General features: G+C 36.6%; 1 protein-coding gene across 7 annotated transcripts in view; it reads left to right on the forward strand.

Annotated features, from left to right (window-relative positions):
- The window catches only part of LOC121417675 (1-phosphatidylinositol 3-phosphate 5-kinase-like), an 82,960-nt gene extending 69,615 nt beyond the window's left edge, over nucleotides 1–13,345 (forward strand). For 5 of the 7 annotated variants that reach the window (XR_005970390.1, XR_005970394.1, XR_005970395.1 and 2 more), the window contains 7 exons: nucleotides 355–531; nucleotides 2,335–2,494; nucleotides 2,885–2,980; nucleotides 3,509–3,729; nucleotides 4,439–4,566; nucleotides 7,092–7,148; nucleotides 9,256–9,377. Coding sequence is in view for 1 of the 7 variants with exons in the window: in XM_041611431.1 (XP_041467365.1) it covers nucleotides 355–531; nucleotides 2,341–2,494; nucleotides 2,885–2,980; nucleotides 3,509–3,743; nucleotides 4,449–4,566; nucleotides 7,092–7,148; nucleotides 9,256–9,435; nucleotides 10,077–10,180; nucleotides 10,676–10,901; nucleotides 11,768–11,929; nucleotides 12,133–12,192; nucleotides 12,505–12,632 (1,697 nt within the window). In the remaining 6 variants the exon portion in view is untranslated. Of the gene's footprint in view, nucleotides 1–354; nucleotides 532–2,334; nucleotides 2,495–2,884; nucleotides 2,981–3,508; nucleotides 3,744–4,438; nucleotides 4,567–7,091; nucleotides 7,149–9,255; nucleotides 9,436–10,076; nucleotides 10,181–10,675; nucleotides 10,902–11,767; nucleotides 11,930–12,132; nucleotides 12,193–12,504 lie in introns of those variants that run through there. The other 2 variants (XM_041611431.1, XR_005970392.1) reach the window with 2 other exon arrangements.
- Nucleotides 13,346–22,254: the final 8,909 nt, after the last annotated feature.

The following is a 22,254-nucleotide window of genomic DNA, read 5'->3' on the forward strand; positions in this document are numbered from 1 at the left end:
AAGCATGTATAGGAGCTGTTACAAGAATTTTAAGTTGTAATTAAGTGCAGGTCGACTACAAATTTGCATTTAATCAAGGGCTTGCTGTGCTTGATGTATAAGATGTGCACTTGATTTTGAAATGCATGTTAGTTTCCCATAATGACATTTTAATCATGTCAGAATTATGTTTTTTATTATTATATGTTATGATCATGTTAGTATTATAAACCCACTACAAATCCTGCTCACATTGTCAGTAGTTTGATATTCTATGTGTTACATTCTTCAACTATAATTCACCTTTATTTATATTTCTCAATCTTTATCATGTATTTCAAACGTGTGATTGATCTTGCGTCTTGACCATTTCAGAGAGAGACGTCGAGAAGAGTTGCGAGACCGTTTATTCAAGCAGTCAGCTGGCTGCCAAGAGCTTCGTTGTTCAGGATGATAGCTCTCAACTGAAGGAAGAGATAAAAGACGAGGGGAAGGACAGAGAGAAGGATACAGGGATGGAGGATAGTGAGAAGGGCATCCCCTGTTCTACTGGTAATTACATTTTATTATTAAAAAAGGGATGGAAAGGATGATAAAATGTACCACCAAATAAGAAGTATACTTACAGAGGATTGCCTAATGTGTTGCATTAAAGATACTACAAGGGGAAGATAGGACACTTCACCGATGTTTTGAAATGCTCGATTTCGCTCATGGGAAAGGGCTCCCAACAGCGTTGAGTAAGTAAGCCTTCACACATCGACAAGTTGCTGTGTATGAAACATGGGGGAAAATGAGGGAGGCGATTTGGGAGAGAGCCCAAGGTCGAAGCACGTGGATATTTCCACCTTTTTCTTTCCCAGAATTCTCTAAAATGTATTCATCTTTAAGTTTAGAAGAAAAAAAATTATTGAAATGAAAAAATTGTCTATTCCTTCACCCCTCCACCATTTCCCTCATATGTTTTGTAAAAAACCCAAATACGCGAAGGCTTGCCAGAGCTTACTGACTCAACGCTGTGGGGCGCTCTTCCCAGGCGTTTCATTGCACGCTCTATGTACTGTCCAGTCTTCCTCTCTTAGTGTATTTCATTGCATTTACTTCTCAAAGAAACTGTGTTCCTATTTACCAAAGTAATGCAAACCTCCAAAACTTGTATTTATGTCTATAATATGTTATGGGATTGTAGATTTGCTTGTCCATTATTTCATTATGAATGTTATATCTTTGGCCAAAACATGAAAGTGAAAAATTATTATTATTTTTTAATCATTTTCAAAGTAAGAAGTGGTGATGGCAGTGATGATCATAAAGATTGGGGAGATAATGATGAGATTGATGATGATAATGATAGTTATTGTTATATCTTACATAGATTGAATCCTGGTTTGTGTTTCATAAAGCTGTTCGTAAGATACAAATGACTTTACGCATGACTGGTGATCCTTTCTTGTGCTATGTGATATCACTGTGTAATTGAGTTATGACCTAAGAACATGTTCCAGTCGTGCATAAAGTCGTTCATATCTTTACGAACAGCTTTGTGAAACACCCACCTGTATAGTGATTTGTTCAGATAGCATCATGTTACCGAATATATTTCAACTATGATGTTGCATGACGTCAGACCTCAATATATTTTTTGCTATACCAATATTCTGACGTCATTATTTCAGAAAACTGGATATTTAGCTAAACTCTTGGGCGCACCGGCCAGCGAGCTCTTTCTCCCGGGCAAGTCCCGCGATGCGTCGACGCAGGCACTAATCTGCGTTCCGCTGAGCGCGGTGACTCAGAGCAAAGTAGGTAATTCAGAGCAAGTAATCGGACTTTGCAAGCTCAGCGCATAGATTTTGGTTATAAATTATTAAGTAGGATATAAAGCAAATATATCAGGCCTTTCATTCGAAAACATAGTGGGAATTATTAAATCCTCGGTTAGACTGGCAAAACTACTATATTTCCCTCGGGGCTTCGCCCCTCGGGGAAAAATAGTAATTGCCAGACTAACCTTGGATGAATAATTCCACCATACTTTCTCAAAGCCAAATGTTAATGATTATGATGATGTGAGTAATTCATGCAGATTATGAGGACAATTATCATAGTGATGATGTTGATGATTAGGATGATATGACAATGATGATGACAATATAAAGATGATTGTGGTGGTGATCAATGGTAGTTAAGGTATCTGTTCCCTCTCTACTCATCAATTTTTACAGCATAAAAAATTAGATGCCAGTATATTTACAGAGGAAGTAGGTAGACAAGAAATATTCCAGTTAAAATAAATTTTCTTGAACCACTGAAGTAGGACACCCATTTTTTTTAAAATCCTGTGTACTAACAAAGCTGCAGCTGACGAACCAGTGACCTCTGTGGCATCATCCTTCACCCAATCCTTAGATGTGGTCGATGGTAGGAGTCCAGCTAAGACCAAGCCAGGAGCTGTCAAAGGCTTTCTCAATCAGTTCTTGCAACCCACTGGATCTACCCAGATAGAAACACCTTTGTAAGTAATGCACCTAGCACTTGGAAAGAGTAGATGATTAAGTCACTGATGTTGAGGAGTGGAACTTAATCCATACCAAGAACTCTCATACAGTTTTATGCTTCCGTCTTTCAGTTTGTGTATACGAGGATATACATGTAGGAATGTCAATGATCTCTATTTTGGAGAATGGCTTGTTTATGTCATGATTTAATCTCAAGATTAACAATGTGATTAGATTAATTTCATGGTTTTCACAGTATCAAAATAAAATTTTGCAGTATGGTTCCGATCTAGCAATGGCATAGGTATAAATTTTGACACTGTTCAGTCAAGAATCCATCTAATTTTAGTCAGACTACACTGCAAGTTAAATTTAATTGCTTGTATTCTTGTTCTTTTTTTCTCCAGCCCAGCCGATGAGCATCATACTCTCCCACCGTGCAGTGTCATACCAATCATAGTCTATGACAAGGAGCCTAGTTCAATCATTGCCTATGCACTCAGGTAATCTTTCATGGACTTTCTTAGAGGCGCTGTGGCTCAGTGGATAGGTCTCTGGACTTTGAACCATAGGTCCGGGGTTCAAATCCAACCATGGCACTCACGTACTTTGCTTATACTCTCGGGTAATCTTTCATTGACTTTCATAGAGGCATTGTGGCTCAGTGGATAAGTCTCTGGATTTTAAACCACAAGGTCCGGGGTTCAAATCCCACCATGGCACTTGCATCATTTGGCAAGACATTTGTCTGCATTTGCCACTCTCCACCCGGGTATAGTAAAGGGGTACGTGGTAGGAAGGAATTCCTTGAGTGCTCAAGCACTTGATTAGGGAAGCTGTTCTAAAGCCGGGTAATATTATTGATAAGTACATTCTTCTCAACAGCTCTGGACAATACAAGACCAAACTATATGAAGTACAGCAGTCCCGTTTCGACTCAGGTCCAGAGACCCCAGACATTGCATCGATAGGATCAGGCCTTTCATATCTATGCCAATAATTTGTGAAAATAAATACATTCTTCTCAACAGCTCGGAACAATATAAGACCAAGCTATACGAGGTACAGCAGTCCCGCTGCGGCTCTGGTCGTTTGTCCCCAGGAGGAACATCGCTAGGGTCAGCCCAGGGGAACAGTAACCCCGAATCAGGACAGAGCAGTCCTCATACCAGAAGAAAGGCTGCAGGGGATGGAAGGATGGGCGGAGGACCCGAGACCAAAGATCTGTCACGTAAGATTGGACAGTTAAAACGTGAGTTGAACAAAGTGATAGGAATCCAAGATATTCTTTGAAAAGTAGGTTTACACTGACCGAGGCTTGTTGCAGAAGATCTGCCACTTGAAATGTGGGTTGTTTATAATATTTAATTTGAGATATTATTTGAAAGGAAGGAGGCTAAGGTACCTTTTCAAGAGTCGGAGCCACATCTTTTAAGCAGGAATCCCTCAAGGGGTCTTCCATCATGGGTTCTCACATTTCATCATAGACATAGCGATAGGGAATGCAGGAGAATTGCTATGTAAGGACGCATAGTGCCATTATAGCAGGGTCCTCGCTGAAAGATGCTGCCCAGAATTTTTACAAGGTATCTAGTGACCATGGAATTCTACAAGGGATTTCCTGGAAGACTAGAATGGATGATAGGATGGGTGTAAGATTGGAGAGCATGGATATTTATCGAAAGATTGGCTAGTTAGCTTGTGAAAGTTTAGAGTAATAATTATTGGGGATAAAATTTGGGGGCCTATGATCAATTAATTTCATTCTTTTTTGTGTGTGCTATTGTCTTTTCTCAAGCCAAGGAAGCTACAAGGAAAATGAATTCTTTAGAAAATGGTTTGAATCTCTCGTTCCTGTTTTCTTTTTATCACATAAAATTTGGTGCAGGTTTTTTGTGCTACAGTATGTTGTTTTGCTGTATTACTGCAATTGAAGGATAATCTCATGAATTTGATTGCAGGTCGCATCAGTCAGGGGTGATGATGTTCCACCGGACGAAGACATCGAGTGTGGGCGGGGCAAACCAGGGTGCCTCTAAAGATGGTGGACCCTCTATTACCATAGACGCTGAAGACGATGACTCACAAGGTATGATGGGATGTAATATTATAATACTATTGATAATTTATAATGTGCTTTTCCCCAGATTAAATTTACCTAAAACATACAAAAACAAATACACAATGACAACAAACAGCAGTTGCATAAAGTGCCATAGTTTTAGAGTTGGATATGTCAATCGAAGTGGGTCTTCAGAGGATCTAGTTCTTCTACATGGGACATAAATTTCTCAACAGACGGACAAGTATTTTGGGGCTAGGGTATCGAGTGATTTGTATACGAAAAGAAGGAGCTTAAAAAAAAATTCATTGTCTAATAAGGGAGCCGATATAAATTATGTAACAGGGGTTCAGGAGGTTTGTCACGGCAGACCTTGAAAAAAAGATGGGCGGTTACTTTGTCAACTGTAGAGGTTTGGCTCAATGGATAAGTCTCCAGACTTTGAACCACAAGATCCAGGGTTCGAATCCCACCATAGCACTTGCGTCCTTTGGCAAGGCATTAATCTACATTTGCCACTCTCCACCCAGGTGTAGTAAATGGGTACCCGGTATGAAGGAATTCCTTGAGTGCACGAGCGTCCAATCAGGGTAGCTGTGCTAAAGCCGGGATAAAAATATTTAGTGCTGAAAACATTTTTTTTAAGCGCTAAATGACAGTTACATCTTATTACCATTAGTATTATTATTATTATGCCCTATTAGTCTTATTGCACTTAGTCTTGTCCAGTTTCATGCAGAACTATGTCATCTGATAAATGATTAATATCAGTTCATTTAATTACTCTTCTCAAGTCTAAAAATATTACAATATACATGTGCAAAATTTGGTAAATATTAACACAGAGAAACAGAAACTGCCAAATAAATTTGAAGTTAAACTGGGTAGTCCCTAACAAAAGAATGAAAGTTTTAAGAAACAATTACATAATTGATTTACAGATCGTGCAAATGAAATGAATTATAATCCTAACAACACATCATACCAACAAATACTAGCGATCAAACAAAGAAGGGGGGTAATGATAAATGTAAGCACAATGAGAGTAAGTTACTTGGAAGGTTTGTCAATTATATATATATATATATATATTTGAGTAGATGCTATAAATACAACGAGAAGAAGCTATGAGACGTAACCAGCAGGGATTCAGTTCATTAATCACAAGATTTGGGCCATAATTGGGCCTGCTTCAGGTATCTGAAGTACAAGAGAAAGAAGTGGCCATAATGTACAAACAAATTTGCGGAATATGTATTCACAGAAGAAGGTCAATACAACCCAAGTATTATGCTAATTTAAGTAATTGAAGTCAATCAATCGCAGCTGCCTTATGAAAATCTGTAAACAGACGTCTTGAAGAATATATATATTGTATATCATATATGTTTAGGCAGATTCTATAAGAACAGTTATGGAATTATAAAAAAGGTGGTTTATTTTTAAGTATATTGGTTTTCAATATGTAGTTATATAATTCACATAATTAAGCACAATTTTGTAAGCACGTAGGAATTCTAGCGATCACACACATTCATTTCACATTCTCGCACATCCTTTTACATACTTATTCATGCACACGCGCTTTAAATAAGATTCGTATCAAACTTAAAGCTAGATGTACTTTGTAGACCTATTAATCATACAAAATATTTCCACAACGTGTAACAGTAGTGTAAATATATATATATATTTTGGGATGTGGTAAATTGTATATAAAATGTAAGCTTCTTACTTTGAATTTTAGGATGAGTGCTTGACTGTTCATGTGTTTGTCTTTAAGTGTATGTAGTTGAATGTCAATAAATCTGGGGTGGTGATCGTGTGCATTGACCCTAGTGGGGGGAACGGAAGTGCTAGGGGATTGGTGTTCGTGATGTGATTGTGCAGGATTCATTTGTGTGATTTACATTTGAAGAAGCCAGAGGGGTCATTGGGTGTGTTGGTGAGGGTGGGATTTGGTGTGGTGTGGGGAACGGGTGTCCAGCCCTGACAAGGAGGTTGTGTAGGGTGGTCCTCTGCAGTAGGAGGTGGTTGGGTGGTTCGGGAAGATGTTGGCTGTTGTTGTTGATTGTTGTAAGATAGGGAAATGTGTTTTTATTATTTGGGGTACCTTGGCTGTTATGGGGCAGAAGGTCATGGGGGAAGTAGATTTTATTGCCTTGTTCTTTATGGTTCTGATATGTGAGGAGTGGTTCTCTGGGTTTCTCTTTGCCTGTTTGATTTGCTGTTTAACCATTCCATAATCTACTTCCCCATCCTCTGAAATATACTCCAAAGCACCCTCGCAATGTGTAGGTCCCTGCTCCTCACAATTATATATTAATACCCTGTTCAGTATTCTATCTATTGGTCTATTGCCACTGATTTTAAATACCATTTTGTCTAATTTCCAGTTATGTTTATAGCTGTGGTAACTATCTCAACATCTGCTTAAAGATTTTTTTTCTTTCATGAGTCTAAGTTTAAGCCAAGTAAACACGACATGGATGAGATAATAAAACATCACTGATTGATTGATGATTCTACTTCATCTTAACATTTCTATGCAGAGAGGCTGAACCCAGATGACAGGCTGGATGATCTACCATTGCCTCATATAGAACTACGTGAGTAACCTCGGCCTTTGATGTATACACTACACTCATCTTTTCTTCTTTTTTTTACTCTGCCTGTGTTTGTTTGGCTCTTTCTTTCTTTGTCTGTCTTTCTCTGTTTTTGCTTAGTCTGATTGAAACTTTGATCAACAAGTGTGTCTCCATGCAAAGACTAGCACATACAAAACTTGCTGTGAGGGCCTTCAGTACACAAGGCATGAGTAGGCTGCAATTCAGACCCTTTACTCGAGTGAAGGGTTTGCACAGCTGATCAGTTTTTGCCCTCATTATACCCTCACTGTCTTGGCTTGGTATTCATCTTCTCTCTATCACCTTTTAGTATTTCTCCCTCCTTCTTTGTCCTTGTCTCTCTCTCTCTCTTTTGGCCTCTACTTCATTTCCTTCATTTTTCCGGCTCTGTATGTATGAATGTATGTATCTCTCTGTCTCTCTCCATCTCTCCCTCTCTCCCTCTCTCTTATCCTTGGTTTTGGTTTTTATCTCTCATCTTTGTATCTACCTGTGTTTCCAGCTCAGTGTGAATCCCTGTTATCTGTCAGCATAAGACTTTTTTTCATTTTTGTCTCACCTGCGAAGCAAAGTGAGACTATAGGCGCCGCTTTTCCGACGGCGGCGGCGGCGGCGTCAACATCAAATCTTAACCTGAGGTTAAGTTTTTGAAATGACATCATAACTTAGAAAGTATATGGACCTAGTTCATGAAACTTGGCCATAAGGTTAATCAAGTATTACTGAACATCCTATTAGAGTTTCATGTCACATGACCAAGGTCAAAGGTCATTTAGGGTCAATGAACTTAGACCATGTTGGAGGAATCAACATCGAAATCTTAACCTGTGGTTAAGTTTTTGAAATGTCATCATAACTTAGAAAATATATGGACCTAGTTCATGAAACTTGGACATAAGGTTAATCAAGTATCACTGAACATCCTGCATGAGTTTCACGTCACATGACCAAGGTCAAAGGTCATTTAGGGTCAATGAACTTTGGCCGAATTGGGGATATCTGTTGAATTCCCATCATAACTTTGAAAGTTTATGGATCTGATTCATGAAACTTGGACATAATAGTAATCAAGCATCACTGAAAATTTTGTGCAAGTTTCAGGTCTCATGATTAAGGTCAAAGGTCATTAGGGTCAATGAACTTTGGCCGAATCGGGGTATCTGTTGAATTACCATCATAACTTTGGAAGTTTATTGGGCTAGTTCATTAAACTTGGACATTAGAGTAATCAAATATCACTGAACATCCTGTGCACGTTTCAGGTCACATGACCAAGGTCAAAGGTCAATGAACTTTGGCCGAATTGGGTGTATCTGTTGAATTACCATCATAACTTTGAAAGTTTATGGATCTTATTCATGAAACTTGTACATAAGAGTAATCAAGTATCACTGAATATCCTGTTTGAGTTTCAGGTCACATGATCATGGTCAAAGGTCATGTAAGGTCAATGAACTTTGGCCATGTTGGGGTTTTTTGGTGAATAACCATCATATCTCTGTAAGTTTATTGGTCTAGTTCATAAAAAGTGGACATAAGAGTAACCATGTATCACTGAACATCTTGTGCGAGTTAGAGTAGTATTCAAAGTCAGCATTGCTGCTATATTGAACCGCGTGATGCAGGTGAGACGGCCAGAGGCATTCCACTTGTTGTTCATCTGTTTCTATCTATCTGTCTATCTATCTGTCTGTCCGTCCGTCCATCCATCTATCTACACTGTTCATGAAAGTACATCTCTACTTCCTCTTCTCTCTCCCTCTGTCTCTCTTTTTCTCTCATCTCTATGTCTATAGACCATGCTCATGTGACATCATAGTCTCATAGCGCCTTCCCTAAGGGGATATAGGAATATGCATAACAGAGTTGTCAGATAATGCACCTGCTGCTGATCACCAACGCATGCGAAGCAATGGCTTCAGCTATTAAGATGTTGGCACAATGAAATCAATTCATAGGATTAAAATGCCTCCTTTGCGCCATGTAGGCATGAACTCAATAAAAAAAAACATTGTTACAATTTCAAAAAATCTTTCAAAGAGAAGTTCGGCCACTCTAACTTCATAATCTGTCTTAATTTTGTCCGCAGAATTCTCTGATGAAACCAGCACGCAGTTCTTCTGTGGTGTTTATTTCGCTGCTCAATTCCAGGAGCTGCGGAAGATCATCTTCCCGGTCGGTGAGGACGTCTTCATCCGGTCTTTGTCTCGTTGCATGCAGTGGGTGGCTAGAGGGGGCAAATCGGGGTCAAAGTTCATGAAGACCATGGGTAAGTACTAGCACAAAACAAAAAAGAAAATTTATTTCCTCTTGGAAGTTTTGTGGTCCCAATCGACATTCTAGGTTGCGATTTTAAAGAAGGCTAATGGTTTTTGTTTACATGTACATGAAAAGTATGATGTAGGACATTCCAAGGGGTGGTGGCTCTTAAAGTTCGTCTGGAGTATATTTTGCTTTAGGATTTGTATTTTCCTCATGTACACCAAAAGCCTAATAATGAAATGATATGAATAAGCACCTCACAACTGTTTATTATGGTAGGTGTTACAACTCTGAGCTCATCCAAGACAATGGCTTATTCAAAGCCTCATTTCGCATCTTTTTTATTTTTCAAATGGGCAACATTAGTACTTTCTTTCTTTGTTAATTTGTTTTCCTTTCTACGTTTATGTTTCATAAATGTAAAAAGAACTGTACATCGCATTGCCAATTTGAGGATTTCAATTATTATTTTCATTCAAACATGTTATATAGCTTGATTTAGTATGTTTAAAACATTTTAATCTTTCATTTGATGTACATGTATATGGTTTTATGGCAAATGCCAACAAATTATCTTTTTTTAACCAAAAAAGGTGAAAAAAGATTTAATATAATTAAATTTCCCGTTTTTTTCCTGTCTCTTTGTAGATGACCGGTTGATTCTAAAACAAATGTCCAAGTCTGAAGCCCATTCATTCCTCAATTTTGCACCACATTACTTCCAATACATCCAGACAGCTCATGAAAATAATGTAAGTTCACCTTCTACCATTGCCCTGTCTTATACAATTTGCAATTGATTCAAATTATGGTAAGCCAATCATGTTATAATTTGCCTTGAATAATATGCAGGTCTGAACGTAGTGTGCTTGCAAAATAAGGTATGTTTGTGCTTGCAGTATCGATTTGACCAATAAGAATGATGATGATTTAGATGATGATAGTGGTGGTGGTGGTGGTTGTGATGATGATATTGATGACCATGATGGGAATGATGATGATTGTGATGATGATGATGATGTTGGTGATGATGAATATGATGATGATGATGATGTGGATGATGATGATTCATGGCATTTCTTCATTTTAGCTTCTGTTTCACTTTCATTCATATTCCTTGAATTACTTTGTATAATCATGACAAACTTTACACCAAGTGATAATATACATCCCCCTGGTCAGTAATTTTGTATTCATGTATTGCTTTGTCTAGAATTCATTTGTATTCCTATTATTAACATTTTCAGAAACCGACAGCTTTAACGAAGATCCTTGGCTTTTACAAGGTGGGTTTCCAGAATCCTGTCACCAACACTGCCCAGAAACTGGATCTCCTAGTCCAGGAGAACCTGTTCTACAAACGTAGGATAGCCCAGGTCTTTGATCTGAAAGGATCTGTGAGGAACCGACATGTCAAGACTTCCGGGGTCCAGACGCAGGACTTGGTTCTCTTGGATGAGAACTTACTCAAGCGTAAGGTCGCTTTATCCTCTGTCGGGCCGGAAATTGTATCCATTTGTGAGGAGGGCCAGATAACTGTTTGAGAGATAAACTTTGCTTCAGTTCAGTTTCAGTTTGGTTTGTCTTTCATATCTCACAAAATATAATTCAATGCAAAGTCCCTCAAGAATGAATAAATCCTGAATGATGAAATAATACAATACATCACAATAATTCAGTATACATGTAAATAAGACAATGGTTATAACATTTGAACGTTCAGTTTGGAGACAGACATATAAATAAAATGAGGATATGAAGGGTAAACTAAAAAAAAAGACAGAGCTTGTAACTTGTAGTTTCCCTATAAATAATTTATAAGTATTGTCAGTTTGTTTTAATGTCAATATGTTACAAAAAATAGAAAAAGAAATTTACCTAAAAAGAAAGAGAGAAAAAGTAAAAAGAAAAAAAGAGAGATGAGGGTGGACTGACAATAGTTAGGAGGAATATATTGCATATGGGAGTGACAATGATCTGGTTAGAATTTGTTGGTCACTGTGTCAGAGAGTTAAATGGTCATTGATCATCTGGAAGGCTTAAAAGTTAAAGATGTGCTATGTATTTCTGATCTGGCAATAATGAAGACAAATTTTGACCGTAAATTTTGATCGAAAATGTAGTTTCATTGAAAAGAAATCAAGTGGCCTTTATCATAGATTTATTGAGCCATGCGTAGCATCAGAGGTGAAAACTAAATGGTTGATTTTCTCATATGCAGTAAATTTGAGTTTTCATATATATCAGCCCTCTATAATTGGATTTTGGGGGGTTATTCATTCTACATGTTTTGGTCTACTCACATATATTCACGATATGTCTCCCGTTTTCTTTTACAGACATCGTAGATTCGCCTCTATACATTCGAATGCATAGCAAGACAGCCCTAGCAATGGCAATCAAAGCGGATACAGAATTTCTTTCCTCCCATCTGGTTATGGATTACTCCTTACTTGTTGGTCTCGATGAAAACACAAAGGAACTGGTCATTGGCATCATCGGTATGTAGAATTTGTCTCTGCTTGCCCCCCCCCCATCCTTTTGAATCCATACAGAAAACTATACCTCATTTTGTCTAGTTTCCAATTGTGCTATACCCATTTTGCTTGGTTTAACAACACCTAATCTCTGCAATTTTTTTTTGTATGATATATTCTGCACTAGGAATTATTATTTTCAAATCAATTTCTATTTTTCTTTTCAGACTTCATCAGGACTTTCACTTGGGACAAAAAATTGGAAACATTTGTGAAGTCAACATCAGGTAATTGTCAAAAAGTTGTCATCAATTAAACAATCAATACTTCTTCATAGCCATATAATGCTACAAGCATAATGTTTTTATCATGAATGCAATGTTGAAATTTTTGCTTGTATCTGTAGACGTTGAATGCAATGAGACGTTCCCTTGTATCAAAGGTCTTTTCTTATTTTACACTCGATTTTGGTGAAATTTTCAGAGTTATGCTTCTTGGATTTTTAAACTTTTTATTCAAATCAACATTGTATTGGGGTGGACTTATCCTGTAAATCACACATTTTCATGAAGCAAATCGTAAATTTCAATTTATTGCAGGAAAGATGCCTACGGTTGTTTCACCTGAGATCTACAGGAACCGTTTCTTGGAAGCCATGGACAAGTACTTTCTATTGGTTCCCGATCGCTGGACAGGTCTTGGTCAAGATGCTTACAGTAACAGCTGATATCGTTTCCCATGAGCATTCTGCATACAGCTTTAATACATCAAATACCTAAAGTGATCTGGGTCAAGATCTTTACAGGACCAGCTGATAGATTCGAGCAGAGTACGAAATGTGACATGAAATATTTCATGAGAGCATTCTGTAGATAGCTTTAATTCATCACAGATTCATGTTATAATGGTTCTAGATTTTAGTGTGGGGTCAAGATGCTTAGATTACAAGCTAGTAAATCCAAGAAGAGTAGGAGACGTGAAATATCATTTCGTGCGAGCATTCTGCAGACAGCTTTTTTGTGTGCGAACAATTAAATCATAGATTTTTAAGAACTGATATGAAATATTACATGAAGTATCACTTTGTTTCAGCTTTCTGGAGATGGCTTTTTTGCAGGAATAAACCAGTTGTTTGAATGGCTCTAGATTGTTAAAGTGGTTTCGTACAAGATGCTATCACTAATACCTGAAAAGATTCACAAGCCTGTATACTAGAGTGTCCAAATAAGATAAAATGTTATATGGGCTTGTTATTTTATGTGAGCTTTTTGCATACTGCCTTTATAAGCCAAGCATGAACCAATGATATTGTAATGGTTCAAGATTGTTTGACTGGTATGGCTTAGAAAGTACATAATTTGTAGTTACATTGGAAGTGATATATGCCCTTACATGTAGGTGATAATGTGTAGTGAAATATATTATATCACAAGCTTGAGTTTTAGTCACAATCACTGTGAAGAACCTTCCGTTTTTCATCAACTCAAGATATCCTCTAAAATTCTTGAGAAATAACCACTTTTTATATTAATAATAATAATTATGATGATAATAATTAAATATTTATATGGCGCCTATAAAAGTTTCTCAAATTGCTTTACAATACAAAACCTAACTACTTGACTTTAAAAATCAACTTAACTCAATTACTTATCTAACTGAACTGAACTACGTTGAATAACTTAAATAAAAACTGAACTACGGACAAAATTAACTGTGAAAATCAGAATGATTGAGGAAGATGTATGTCTGAAGTGCTAGTTAAGAGGAACTGAGAAAAGAATGAGATTTTAAGGAGAAGTGAGTTCCATGATTATAAATGGTGAATGTCACAACAACAGTAACAAACTTTGTGATATTATAATATGATAATGTTACTATAATGTTTATCTATGAAGAGGTCACCCTCGCACAGGGATGTTATACATGTAGTATGTCAAAGCTTTTCATGCAGCTCAAATTTTTAAAAATCAAATCATGCAGCTTTGAAATGAGATATATATTATAGTTAGTAAGATTTGGTTAATTTATTCGTGATATTTTTTCTTCTTGTAATACGTGATTAGTTTAGATGACAAAGATTTTTTATATATGGTATATATTCTTTTTGAGATCACCTTGCTGAATGATATATGTTATGAAATAAAAAATTAATTTTGTTGACACATTTTTTTTTTAGTTTAATTTTCTGATATGGTTTCTATTTTATTATTTTTATCTCATTTTATAAACTATATTTATTGAACAATAAGAAGGGAGATTTATTTGTTTAGCCCTGTTTTAGTGGTGCTACTAATGCAGTGTCATTTTATGCCCTTGATCGTGGTGCATCTTATGAAAATATACATACCATTTGTGATATTTGATATCCAAACTCCCACTTTGTCTGAACCCACTTCTAGAATTTTATCACTTTTTCTTTACCCTGGACCATAATTTGTCCTTCCCTCACACACCCGGCGGAGGAAATGCTTGCTTTTGTCACACAAAATGCAGTAATCCCAGACTAGTGGGAGCCATTCATTAGCGCTTATCTCTGAATGGACAACAGCGCTGGTTCCATTGCCCCTAGGGCATACATCGAGCACCTTCCTTGGCCTGGCCGGGTGTCTTGGGCGATTGCTGGGCTAATTCTGCTAATTGCAGGGCCAATTATGGTGTTGGATGATCTGAGAATTAGACCATTTGCCAGTAGGCCTAGTGGGTTTAGCCATGATGGTGTTGGATGATCTGAGAATTAGACCATCTGCTAGTAGACCAAGTGGATTTAGCCATGATAGTGTTGATCTGAGAATTAGACCATCTGCTAGTAGACCAAGTGGGATTAGCCATGATGATGTTGGATGATCTGAGAATTAGACCATCTGCTAGTAGACCAAGTGGGATTAGCCATGATGGTGTTGGATGATCTGAGAATTAGACCATCTGCTAGTAGACCAATTGGGTTTAGCCATGATGGTGTTGGATGATCTGAGAATTAGACCATCTGCTAGTAGACCAAGTGGGTTTAGTATCCATGATGGTGTTGGATGATCTGAGAATTAGACCATTTGCCAGTAGACCAAGTGGGTTTAGCCATGATGGTGTTGGATGATCTGAGAAGTAGACCATTTGCCAGTAGGCCAGGTTGGTTTAGAATCCTTGTTGGTGTTGGATGATCTGAGAATTAGACCATCTGCTAGAAGACCAAGTGGGTTTACCCATGATGGTGTTGGATGATCTGAGAATTAGACCATTTGCCAGTAGGCCAAGTGGGTTTAGCCATGATGGTGTTGGATGATCTGAGAATTAGACCATCTGCTAGTAGACCAAGTGGATTTAGCCATGATAGTGTTGATCTGAGAATTAGACCATCTGCTAGTAGACCAAGTGGGATTAGCCATGATGATGTTGGATGATCTGAGAATTAGACCATCTGCTAGGAGACCAAGTGGGATTAGCCATGATGGTGTTGGATGATCTGAGAATTAGACCATCTGCTAGTAGACCAAGTGGGTTTAGCCATGTTGGTGTTGGATGATCTGAGAATTAGACCATCTGCTAGTAGACCAAGTGAATGCAATTCATTTCTAATGGTGTACGATTAGACCTAGTCCATGCAGAACACTATTGTTACGATTTCACTAGTAGATTGTTTGGCTGAGTATATTATGTTTTATGTACCTCTATCCCTTTTTTTTTGGTCAAATATTGCTTTGAAACTCAGGAAAGGGTAGAAAAATTGTGTTTTTCAACATTATATTTTTCAACTTTCACTGCATGGTAATATGGCTTCTTCTTTTCTTTACCATCAGTGCAATAATTATCAAATTTTCAAATTTGCTCAATTTGCTTATTACACAACTTACCAAGTCATTTGATTTTTATACCTGAATTTGACCTTTTTCATTTTTACACTAGCAATTTAGAATATATTGTATCATTAGATAAACTTACGACAAGCAAGTTTTAATTCAAATTGAAAATTGTATATATTTACATTGTGTGCAATATTGTAAATTGTAGAACAAAGAAAAGATATTGATTTCTGAAATGAATTAGATGTATTTTCCCGTGCAAAGTAACTTATCATCTGTTTGGCTTGTTTTGTTGTTTTATTTTTACACTTTTAGAGTTTAAGTATATAATAATTCATAAAGAATTTCAAATGACAATGGCATCTTAAAACCATTTTCATTTGTGCAGATATGTTCAGGTATCTATAGCAAGACAAAATCAACCTACTTTTCATGTATCATTGATCATTTTAAATAGCTACAATGTGAGGATATTGAATTGAAATAATGAAAATTAAAGATAAATATTTTTTTTATTTGAGGTACATGCAATTTCTTGTCATTTTGGGAGGGGCTCCACAAACCTCCTCTTCTATCATAGTTTAAGAAAAGAAAGCACTCAAGCAAAGTATGTCAATCCTCTTGAAATAAAGAATGAAACATATTGATATGGCTTAATTGAAATAAGAAAAGTGAATATTGATAGATCTGACTGAGCTGAGTCACAGGTCATAAAAAAGAAAGTTGCATCATTTCATCACAATCTAACTTTGTCACAAACTAATTTTGTTACAACTTAATTTTGACAGAATTTTAATCTGTACCAAAGTTCATTTTGACAGAATTTTACTCTGTACCAAACTGATTCTTTACCAAATTCATTATATGTATTTTCCTTAAATGGCTTATTTGTTTTTCTATATGTTCTGATAAGAATGGAGATCTGAACATCTATTTTACAAGAAAAAAAATGCATTTGATAGTTTATGGTTGAAGCAGAAATTAGATAATGATATTACCAAAACCAATAAACAAGCATGTTCTTCTTGAAAAGGTTAAGAGATTAAATAGATTCATCCTAGTTTTATTGAAGTTTCACAGAAATACACAAATAAAATGAATTGTATAACATGCAGTATTGTAAAAATAATATATTGTTGCCAGGATTGAAGAAATAAAAGCTCTATTTCCACTGTATGTACATTTCATGCATGTTTGAAGAAATAATGCAAGAACTATGTGGAAAAAAATATATGTTAGCATTATTTTTGTAATAAAAATCAAAGTATGAAAATCATCTGTCGTCGCCTGTTTTTTTTTTTTTTTTTTTTTTTTGTTTCATGATGATGGTAATTAACACTTGATATGAATTTGATATTGATTTTTTTATTATTGAATGAAAATACCTCAACCCTTTTATTGTGGGAGGGGGACTGGTTCTCTAGCCTTAACATTTTTTTAATATTTACCAAAGTAGAGAACATTTCTGCTCCAACTTGAGTATTCAATTGTTTATTTTTATTTAGTCATTTGTTTATTTTTTGTTTATTCATTTATTTATTTATCTAGTTATTTATTCATTCATTCACTTATTTATTCATCTATTTCTTATTCACCTAAAACTTCAGCGTTGGCCTGTTCAGTTAAAAAAAAATGCTTTAGAAAGGCGCCCTATATACAGTTAAACATCAATCGAATTGAATGATTTTAATTTCGGTTTATTAGATATAAAACAAATACAAACAATACGATGCTTTAGTCCGAAGTCTAATTTTGCAATGTTTACATTAAAATATTATTTGAAGATTGCATATACACTTAAAATCATCTACATTTGATTTATTGAGACATGTACACATATGTATTAGTTTAAACGGTGAGGTTGTATGTGATAAATACCTGCCTGGGATTGGAATGATTATGTATTTGGAAAAATCATTCAGGTTTGATTTGCATTCTGAAGTTATAAAATGGAGATTTGTAATCAAGCTATTGCATCAGAAATAATCATAGCTACAGCACAGTATATATAAAAAGACGACCTTTGATATGGGAAATTCATTCAGAAGAAAATAAATACGGAGTGACATCATAAACTATTAACAAGAAAACAGAGTGGATAAATGGCTATCTAAAAAGTAAAAAGTGGACAGCATTTAGGTCTAAATCTCAATTTTTCCGCTCGCGCTTCGCGCTCGAATAATCTTTTCTGTTATATAAAACCTATATCTATCCTGTTTACGACTACAAATTATTATGCTCACGCTTCTTGCTCGCAGCAGTTATTTAGTTGCCTTATTTGCATACACATCGTTGAGCTATCCTGTTTGCCACCCCCCCCCCCCCATATTGGCGAAGACTGGATCCGCCCCTGGATGCCCTGTATTATGATGAATCAATTTGTCTAGTATGATTATAATGATAGGGAATGAGTAAAAGATGATCATGATCACGGTGATGGCAGTATTGATTTTCGAATAGCGTATGCATGATGGCAATCAAATATTTTTCTCGGAATTTTATAATTTTACGTTTGTTGTTATTTAATGAAACCATTCCTTTCAGAAATCGTTAGAACCAGATGGATGGAGAAATAAATTCAAATAAATTCAAGAATAAAAAGAGTAAAAGGGTAAATATTTTGATCACTTCGCTCGCAGCTTTTCATAAATTTTGCCCTCTATGTTATGTTTGCGGCTCCCTTGGAATTTTCGACTCGTAATGCTACTGACATCCCCCCTCCCAAGCTAAAAAGAAATGATTTAAAAAACCCTCACACAACGATATTTGTGTCAGTCATCCCCCCCGCCCCCACAACCGTGAACACCGATCGACGCCCATGATGTAAGGTGAGTTGATCCCGGGGGGGGGGCACTTCCATTGACGAGTGGATACAGTGCGCGTGCGCGACCATGAGGTCTCGAAAAGCACCCTAAACACGTATTTTCCATCTTCTGAAAATGCACCCGTTATCAGCCCCTGCACCTCACACATCTCGCGCAAAATCATACTCGAAACACGTAGTGTTAAAGGATAAGTCCACCCCAACAAAGACTTGATTTAAATAAAAAGGGAAAAATTCAACAAGTATAACACTGAAAATTTCATCAAAATCGGATGTAAAATAAGAAAGCTATTAAAGTTTCGCTTATTTTCAACAAAATAGTTATATGAACGAGCCAGTTACATCCAAATGAGAGAGTTGATGACATCACTCACTATTTCTTTTGTATTTTATTATATGACATATGAAATATTTTTATTTTCTCATCATTGTCATGTGAATTGAAGTTTTTATTCCTCCCTGAACACGTGGAATTCCATTATTTTAACATTTTGTGCTTCAGGCAAGGAGGTCCTAAATCGTCAAATTCGTCAAAATTGAAATATTGTATAATTCAAACAATAAAAAACAAAAGAAATAGTGAGTGAGCGACATCATCGACTCTCTCATTTGGATGTAACTGGTTCGTTCATATAACTATTTTGTTGAAAATAAGCGAAACTTTGAAATGTCATAACTTTCCTATGTTACATCTGATTTTGATGTAATTTTCAGCATTGTGCTTGTCTGATTTTTCTCTATTGATTCAAATCAACATTTTTCTTAGGTGGACTTGACCTTTAATGACTCTTGAGGCAAAAAGTACACCCTTAATCAAACATTTTAGTGTTAAGTTTTGGAACCCTCGCAACACGTAGAATTCCTAGCGAAATAGATACCCCTTTTTCATTATTTTAGTATTTTATTTTGACACCCTTATTGCGTTACGTACGCAACGTGCCCTATCTTGAAAAGACATCATTTTTACGTGTTTTTTTTCTTTTGGTCGCGCATGGTATCCACTCGTCAATGTAAGTGCCCCCCCCCCCCCCCGGAGTTGATTTTATGTCATTTGTGTTATTTAAAGCAATGTAAAGGAAAATCATTAATATCAACTGACCTAACTAAAAATGAATGTATATATAACTTGAATTCAAATGGGAATTTTGCTTCCACTCTCAAACAGGAACCCGCCTGTGTGCTCGGACATTTTTTTACAAAATATATATTCTTGTATCATCAGTCTTTCAATTGGTCAAGTTTTGCTACGTCACTTTTACTTAATATTTGGATAATTATGCTTGTATCATCTTTCTTTCAATTGGTCAAGTTTTGCTACGTACGGTCACTTTCAAGAGCTACCTCGTTTCCACTTCTGTTTTTAGCCATCACTCTCCCGTCTCGACTGAGTCCAGATTTGGCTGTCCACAAAATGACAGTTGGCTTTGTTTAGGCCTATTCTCCAAAAAAATTGAGCTCTCTTTCTCGTAAGATTTTATCTTTTATTTTGTCTCCATGTTTTACATCAATTATGCTTATACAATTTTATTTATTGGATTTGTTGTTGAGTTTTGACTAAATGGAATTACAAGAGAACACAAATTTACCCTGTACAAGCTGTTAATGTGGATCTGGACATCATCACCATGGATTTTCTTGATAATAGAAATAAAATAACATTTCAATGAAAATATATGAAAAATTAAGCGAATGGAATATAAGTTTTGTTATATTTTACAATATAATGTTTGATATACCCGTGGTATGGCACTCATCAATGTCATATTTCCCCACTTTTAGTAGGCATTTTGAACGAGGTAGCTAGGTCTATTATTGCAATGTTCCCCGTTTCTCTAATATTTCAGTTCAAAGTGTGAATAATCCCTCGATGTTTGTCATATTGTTATACATGTTCCCCTTTGAGGTTTTTCAAATTTCATCGGTAAAGGTTATTTATCAAAAATGAAATAAAATGGCAAAATTAGACTTTGTGCGCCGCGCCACCATTCAACTTCACCAAACAACCATTCACACTATTTTATCCACCTCTGTGAGACTTTGTAAGTGGGGCAAAATCGTGAGGGAGGGGTCATCATTGACTCGAGATCACGCTCCCAACTCTCCGGAACTACTTCATCTTGATATGCAAATCCAAGTGTTGTTCACTGTATATGTACTATGACCCGAATTTGACCGATAGACGCCCACTCACCTCTCCGAAAACATCACGTACCTGCAATTAGGCTTTCTTGCAGACCCTATTTGTGAAAACGTACAAATGCCGTTATAAATTATCATTTCTAAGAAAGTAATATATGCAGAATCGAATAAATTGTGCTTCCGAATTGAAAGAGATACTAATGCTGTATCAATCCTTCATTTTGACAATAATTTGGTGATAAAAAAATGCGATGATGAATATCTTTTATGTTTCTTTTTGAAACACGTGTATAGAATTACACACTATAACAAAGGGCTCGTTGCTCTCTTCTCATTTGTGATGCTCTATTGAAGAGCTCCTCGCCAGGGGTTGGCTCTCTTCCTTGTTTTTACCCGCAGCCACGCCTATTGTTTTTACCCTGTCAAAAGATCTTCCACACCCCTCAGCGACCTGGGACACTGGTAGGACAAAGGAGGGAAGTCAAGAGGGTTGGAAGGGGTGGAGTATTGACCGCTAGCATGGGCGTGGGCATGTTAATTTACTTTTGACCACTTGCGCACATGGTTTCAGAGGTTGGCCCCACAAGCTACCTCCACCATCCCGATGGAAAAGGCGAGGGGGAGGGGAGGGGCATATAGGTAATAGGGGTATGGGGGGGGGGGTATCCAACAGACGGCCTCCATCTCCCTGACTACATTTTAACCTACTTTTAATGGAAAGAGAGTATAATAGTGAGACAGATGGGGGACGGAGAGTTGAAATATATCAAAATCAATCTGAACCCGACTCATTTCTGTGCATCATTATTTTGGAGCGGAAAGTGAAAAAAGGGAAATAAATTATGGGCGATATTTCGATAAATCTCCAAGCAAATGAAGCGAATATGTCGAAAGAGAGTAATGGTGAAAAGGTTGAATCCGTGAGATTTACTTATTATAGTATGTATCATATCACTCATGATCGATGGACACGTCTGTGTGCTAATGAACGCTATGAACCTCGCTTTGATCCCAACTTTTTCAAATCTTCCCATATCAAGGCCCCCAGTGCCCCCCCCCATGACAGAATCCTAGCGACGCCAGTGCTCTCCTTCTTATCTGCAGGACTGAAGCCCTCCTCCTGTTATGAATCTCATTTTCGATATTTTTATTGTGGAGAACAATGCCCTGTTAATTTCAAGAACAACGAAAAATACTTATCATAATGCTTATTGTGAGTAATATGAATCATACACAACTTATTCAATGTAATTTGATGTACGAACTAGCGACAAATATCAGACATTTAATCTAGATTTACATATTAATGACGTTTAAAAAATGCCAAATCGCCCATAGCGGCCTAAGAATCTGCATGCAAGCCATTATTATATCATATGCTCCTCATGCCTGCACTTTTACAATTATAGGCCTATATAAAATATAATATGTTTTTCTGGGGGAAAGTGGTTGGGTTTACATGTGTAATTATGTAGGTGTTCGCAAGAGGAGAGAGAGCAAGAGAGAGAGAGGGGGGGGGTCATCAGTTGCTTGAACGGCTCCGGCTCACTCAGATTTTTGTGATTTTATTATGCCCCTGTAATGCCTGT

Source organism: Lytechinus variegatus, chromosome 1 (assembly GCF_018143015.1).
Source record: "Lytechinus variegatus isolate NC3 chromosome 1, Lvar_3.0, whole genome shotgun sequence".
Classification (NCBI taxonomy): domain Eukaryota; kingdom Metazoa; phylum Echinodermata; class Echinoidea; order Temnopleuroida; family Toxopneustidae; genus Lytechinus; species Lytechinus variegatus.